Source organism: Echinops telfairi, unplaced genomic scaffold (genome assembly GCF_000313985.2).
Source record: "Echinops telfairi isolate 266 unplaced genomic scaffold, ASM31398v2 ScPeMD7_7458;HRSCAF=8496, whole genome shotgun sequence".
Taxonomy (NCBI): Eukaryota; Metazoa; Chordata; class Mammalia; order Afrosoricida; family Tenrecidae; genus Echinops; species Echinops telfairi.
This window is the reverse complement of record NW_022111358.1, coordinates 27,120,106-27,127,064: the sequence shown is the minus strand read 5'-3', so window position 1 is coordinate 27,127,064 and position 6,959 is coordinate 27,120,106. Positions and strand designations below refer to the sequence as shown.

Here is a 6,959-nt window from a genome sequence, read left to right as displayed (position 1 = left end):
AATGCTTTCTCCCCCCACTATCATGATCCCAATTCTACCTTACAAATCTGGCTAGACCAGAGGATGTACATTGGTACAGATAGCAACTGGAAACTTAGGGAATCCAGGACAGATGACTCCTTCAGGACCAGTGGTGAGAGGGGCGAGGCCTGAAAGGTGAAGGGAATGTGGAGTAGTAAGGGGAACCGATTACAAGAATATACGTATAGTCTCCTCCCTGGCGGAGGGACAGCAGAGAAGAGGGTGGGGGGAGACGTCGGACAGTGTAACATGACAAAACTATAATAAGTTATGAATTTTGAAGGATTCGTGAAGAAGGGGAGAGTGTGGAGGGAGGGGGAGAATGAGCAACTGCTATTAAGGGCTAAAGTAGAAGGCAAATGTTTTGAGAATGATGAGGGCAACAAATGTACATATGTGCTTGACATAATGGGTGTATGTATGATTGTGATAAGAATTGTATGAGCCCCCAATAAAATAATTTTTTTAAAAAAATAAATGAAAAGACAGCAGAGCCCTGTAATACTGTTCTCGTTGTGTGGTACAGGGTCCACTGGCCTGCTGCTGCTTCCTTTGCTTCTTGCTTAGCCTTGTCTAGTTGCACTTTTTGTGGGACTTCCAAAAGTGTATATTCTTCATTATTTTAACCTCCCAAACAAGCCTGGCTTCTGCTTTTGGATCTTGTTATATTCATATTTTGGTTTGGTTGCATGGTATTGTGAAAAATGCTGAGTCAACCCATGAATATTAAAAATATGGGATTTTCTTCTTTTGTCCTTGTAAAATAGGGGTATTTCACTAAACGAAAAAGGCAGAAAAGCATTATTCAGAGATCTATGCTAAATGAGTAATCTTGCAGGTCAAATGGCCCGCTGTTACTGGGTGCGCTCTGGCTCCTAGAGTTTCCCGGGCTGTACATCTCACGGGAGCTAATGGCTTTCTCTCTGCAGGGGTGACTAGTGGGGCCGCTCAAAGGGTACCCAGTGGCACCACTGATGTTGGAAGACCCAACTTTTTAAGTTGTTTACCCCAAAAAAAGATGTTTACATATGCTATCTTTGAATGCGTGTTTTCCATTTTTAAATTTTTTTGAACATTTACCGAATGTTGTTTGGTTATGTAACTTTGTTCCTGCTCTTTCCATTATAAAACTGAGATACACAGGTAAAATTGTTGCTCTTGCTGATAGAACAAAAAAGTACATGTGTTTTCCTTTAGTGCTACTGATTTATATTAAACTTATCTTGATTTCTTTGTGGTGCTTGTTTTCACAGGTGTAATATTTTCCCTTTTTTTTCTGCTACGTTACTAAACTCAGTGGTATTTTTGCTCTTGTTTTATAGCAAATCACAGATGACGGTCTCATTACGATATGCAGGGGGTGCCATAAGTTACAGTCCCTCTGTGCCTCTGGCTGCTCCAACATCACAGATGCCATCCTGAATGCTCTAGGTCAGAACTGCCCAAGGCTCAGGTAAGACATCTTTTTAGTTAGTATGAAAACAATTAAGTAAGGAAAAGCAACAGAATCTTTCTTCATCTATATTTATTCCTGGAGATCTTGAAATGTAAAGTACTTGCTAGACGATTACCCTTTCAGCTGCCCATGTGGGTGCTTTGTACCTATGTGATTATATGTCCTTCTCACTAATCAGCTGTCTTATTACACAACATTTCAAATTTATGACTATAGTAAAAAAATTTGCCAACATATATCTGGCAATAACAAATTCAAGATTAGAAGTAAGAATAACACTGCTGTGATGGTCATGGTAATACGTCAGCTTAGCTGAACCGTGATTCTCTGTGGTTTAATAGTGATGTAATGATGTTATCATACTCCAATTTGTGATTGGATCTAGTCATCCTTAATTCTACTTTGTGCTTCTCGTACTAGAAAAAAGCGATTTTATTTCACTACTTAAAAAAGAAAGGCATTTTCCCCTTTACTAAATATGGAATATACCATTCATTTTATATACAAATAAAAAATATAAAAAATAGTTTTTTGAGTATAAGAAAAACTTCAATTTATAGAGGTGCTAAATGTGAAAACATAGACATCTTCCTATTGAGTCAATATAATAAATTATATATTTACAATATAGTAGATTATTATATATGTACTATAAAACCTGTGAGAACCAGAACTCAAAGGTACCGTCTTGTTTTTCAAAACCTTACAAATTTTCCACTTTTTTAGCATTTTATTGTTTGTGCAAACGTTTGAAGAGCAAACTAAGTTTCTCGGTCAATAATGTGTACACCTTTTGTTTCGTGCCATGTGTTACAGCCCTCTCTGTGTGACAACACTCTTCCCATGTCCATAGGTCGTCTCTCCTGCCCCTTCCTGACTTCCGGACTTTGTTTTTTATGCAAAGATTGCCCTTCTGATTTTGTGTAGTTGAGTGTGGTGAGAAGCCATTCCTCACAGGTATCATTGGTCACTTGATCAGCCTCTGTAAGAGCATGGAGGCCGCATTTGACCTCCACTGACTTCTCAAGGGACAAAGAGAATCAAACTGCATAGCATCACCCTCCAGTCTTCTAACCAATTCTGACAGCTGCCAGTCTTCCCATAGCATTACTTCTCAGCAGAGTTCAATACTTGATTGCACTGTCCACACAGAACCCATAACCTATACTCTCCATGATGGGGTTATAATTCAGGATCATAAGTGCTCAGTACAATTCTAGTCAGGACTGCCTCTTCTCTACATGCCCACAGCCAGGTCTCTGGCCCTTGGCCTCTTAGCCTCTACATTGCTTAGGTAGTATAGACAAAATTCTCAGGTGGATGGTGCTCCCTCTTAATTTGGGTCAGAAAATAAAGTGCCTGGAGGCACCCCACTGCATAAACAAGCCTCCTGTCCAAAGACCCTCAACATTATAAACTCCATGGCCCAGGAAGTCACCACTGTCGTTCTCTGGTTCTTGGTTTTGCCCATGCCACAGTTTCCCGATCCAGGAGGTTCAACGTGCAGGGTTCCTGGTGTTGAAACAACATGCTCTATTCCTGTCTCCTCTTTCTTTGATGATAGTGAGATGCCCCCCTTCTGTGGAGATGACTCGTTTTATGCAGAGCAGGATGGCAAAAACGACCAATCCCCATTTAAAGGTTCGGGTTTTTACAATCACAGCTCTATTAACAAAATTACAGCAATGATATAATCCTATTATCATCTTTCCCTACCCTTTCTTACTCAGAGCCATCAAGAAAAAGTCATTTTGGTCACTGTATCACAGGTCATCCGGCTTACTAGCAAATTATCCCTTTCATACATGAGGGTTAAATTTTCCCTCACCATCAGTTCAGTTTAACTGAGCACACCCATGAAAGTCAGCCAGTTCACACCTTTATCTTACCTTCCTCTCACATACCCAATCTTCTGTCCAGTTAGAGCATTAGCGATGAAAGACCATCCCAGTAAGCCGTCCAAGTGTAGTAGTTTATCACCAGCCCACCGTGGCAAACTAACGATCTTAATGTGGTTGGGTCCTTGTCAGGTGGGTACCAGCTGCTAGCTTGAGAGTCCACAGGCACTTCAGATCAGCCAGGCCTTTCTCTCGTGCATCCCTAGCCCTGGGGACAAGGTCAGTGCCAGTAGGCTCAAGATGGCACACAACTGCCTAGACATCAGATCAGCCAGTCCTTCCTCTCCGCTCACATCTCTAGCTTCTGTGGACCAGGTCTATCTCTGTTGCCGCCACCAACTCCCCCACTTCCAGTTAGCAAGTGGACCCGTATTGTCACCAGACAATGTACTAGGCTGTATGCTTACCGCATCCTTTTTAAACTTTCAGTCCTAGAATTGGATTTTCTCTCTGAAGAGAAAAGGATCTTTGGGATTGCAACTGGAGATGTGATAGTTATGAGTGATTGTTAACAGAGTTCATTGTGATTGTAAAAACTTAGAACTCTAGCAAGGAAGTTGGTGAGTTTGTCATCTAGTTTTAAAATGAGCCGTCTCAGCAGCAGAAAGGAGGAGCTCACTCCCATCAAGAAAGAAGCTGCAAGAGTGGAGCACATCCTTTGAGGACGCCAAGACACCGCACATTGGACCGCTTTGACCCAGAGATGAAAAGATGTCACGCCAGAGGAGAGGCAGTACCAGAGCCAGAGGGGTAGACCTCCTGGTTCTTGGGTCCGGTGAAGAGGAGTGCCTTTGGGCAGGAGGTTTGCTCGTGAAGTAGGGTGCCTCCAGGCATTTAATGGAGGGAAATAGCCTTGCTGACCCTTGGACCTAAAGCTGCTGAGGGCTTTCAGACCGAGGCTGATGGTGGACTGGCATTTTATCAGCAGAACTAACAAGCCTTGTTGGTTGCCTGAGCAGGGCCTGGCCTAGAGCCAGAAAGAGAGTACCCTTGACCCTTGCGCACCTCTCACCATCTTCCTTTGCCTTTTTGCCTTCTTTATGCCCTGCTGGCCATCCCTTTCACTGTTGCCTTCCCCTTCCTCCTTCCTGCTATCCCTACTAACATCAAATAATATTTATGTTTTCTGTGCACAAACTTGACTTTTAATGATGGTGGTCTCCTAATACTCTTTTGTAATTGATTTATTTCACATAGTATAATGTCCTTGGGGTTCAGCCACTTTATGAAAATGTTTTACAGATGCATCATCATTCTTGATAGTTGCATATTATTCCATTGGAGTACCGTCAGAAAGGATCCAGTTCTAGTGTCCTCTCCCTCAGAGGTTTTTGCAGGGAGCCTTGGTGGTGTAGTGGGCTACTCATCGCGCTGCTCACCGAAAAGGTCAATGATTCGAACTTACCACTCACTCCTTCAGAGTGAAATGAGGATGTCTTCGCCCTCCCATGAAGATGTTAAAAGCTCTAAGGGGCCTTTCTGTATCCTATAGGGTGGCTGTAGGTTGGAATCAACTCATTGATTGGCAGTGGGGAGTGGGGATCTGCTATCAAAAAAAACCCACCTCTTTCAAATTGATTCCAGCTCACAGTGACCCTCTAAGCCAGGGCAGAACTGCCCTTCTGGGTTTCCAGGACTGTGAACTCTACGGGAGTAGAAAGCCTTATCTTTCTCCCAGGAGGGCTGGTGGTTTCTAATGGCTTATCATGCAGTTAGCAGCCGAACACGTGTCCACTGCACCAGGCTCCTAGGGATCTGCTGGGCCAGTTAAACAACTTTCTAGGCTGACTTCTTTGCCTTGAATTTAATAGGGAGTTGCCTGGCCAATTCAATTCGAGGCGGAGAATTCAGCTTAGACCACTATGGTGGCTCTTTATTTAGGAGCCCGAAGCATGAACTTGATAGATTGAAGGGTGACACAAGGCAACAACTAAGGCAACTTTGGACGAAAATTGAAAATTGCATTGGTGAGAAAAAGACCAGAAAAGTTGTGCTAAGGAATTCTTTCCATCATGGCAGTGTGCCTGCTCATTCTCAAAGGGTAGCAAGGGTTGTCCTATGAGAGTTTCATTGGGAGACCTATGGGAGACCTGTTCATTTCTAATTGATTTTTAGTTGTTAATGATTTTCGTATATTCTATGTAAGTATGGGATTTCATACTTGGAACAGACCTGTAATTTAGCAGCCCAGTCAGTAATTTTAAGAAGTGGATTAAATTTGAATTTGAATGATCCTGTTTGTAAAATAAGGAGGAAGGATAATTAACTTCAGCAAAAGATGAACCCTAACAGGGTATTTATCTCTATTCCTTTGTTTTGTAGGGCAGGCTGCCCTCTGGGGTGAGCAGTATGCCAGCAAGAAGGCTTTTGAGTGTATTTCTCATGCTTTTTAGCACTAACTACAAACTTCCTGTATGCTTTTCCTGTGTCCTTTGATTTCGGCCTCCTGAATGGTGGTATTTACAGGACTACTTATGGACGTTATTGAAGATCTGTGTGTAGAACTCGTTTAGTTGTTAATATCACAGTAGTATGTAGTCTTCCAGGAATAGGGGGGTTATCTTTTTAAGTTATTGCTGTTTTAATCATCTTAGTTTTCGTTGACCATGGATTTGACTTGTATGTTGTTATTGTTTTTAACAGAATATTAGAAGTGGCAAGATGTTCTCAGTTAACAGATGTGGGCTTTACCGCTCTGGCTAGGGTAAGTGTTTTTTCTCTAGTGTCCCTAGGGTTGTTTGGGTTTTTAATTCAGTAGAGTGAACAGCACGGATGGCGTGGAATGGCGCATGGGTGGACTCCTCTCCAGCTGTGTCCCTCAGAAGTCCCAGGGTCCAGCTCTAACAGTACACACATGCATTAGAACAGTGGTTCTCAACCTATGGGTCACGACCCCTTTGGGGGGTTGAACGACACTTTCACAGGGGTCACCCAATTCATAACAGTAGCAAAATGACAGTGATGAAGTAACAACGAAAGTAATGTTATGTTTGGGGGTCACCACCACATGAGGAACTGTCTGAAAGGGTGGCGGCCTGAGGAAGGCGGAGAACCCCTGCATTAGAGAATATGTTGCTCCTTCAAGAGATTTGAGTCACCAGTTTTCTTTCACTTTTTAACAGTTTTATTGGGACATAATCCAAATATCATACAGTTCAATAGTTCAATCATAGTTGTGCAATCATTCCCACAGTCCATTTTAGAATATTATCTTCTTGTGCCCCTTGTCATTAGCACCCCTTCTTCCCCCCCAACTTCCTCTGCCATATCCCCCAAGAAACCCTTAACTAAGCTTCTTTACACGTCCATCTATCCTGAATTTCACACTCTGAAAAACAAAAAATAAACTCAACAAAAGCTAACAACAATAGCAAAATAAAAGAGGGAGAAAAGCAGTTGAAAAGAAAATGAAAATATTTAAAACTAGAATAACTTTAAAATGGGTCAAAAGCTAGATCAAATGATAAGGTGTTAGATTTTAACCTAGCTACATCTTCCATAATCCACTTTCCATTGCTCTCTTCATGACAGCAAAGCTATTCACATCCCTGATCAGTGTTCAGAGGGAATTCACCAGAGCCTCA

General features: G+C 42.2%; 1 protein-coding gene across 1 annotated transcript in view; it reads left to right on the top strand.

Moving 5' to 3' along the window:
- The window catches only part of FBXL20 (F-box and leucine rich repeat protein 20), an 86,118-nt gene that overhangs the window by 65,798 nt on the left and 13,361 nt on the right, over positions 1-6,959 (top strand). Inside the window, exons 11-12 of the mRNA XM_004707111.2 lie at positions 1,344-1,474; positions 6,019-6,079. Coding sequence (XP_004707168.2) covers positions 1,344-1,474; positions 6,019-6,079 — 192 coding nt within the window. The remainder of the gene's footprint in view (positions 1-1,343; positions 1,475-6,018; positions 6,080-6,959) is intronic.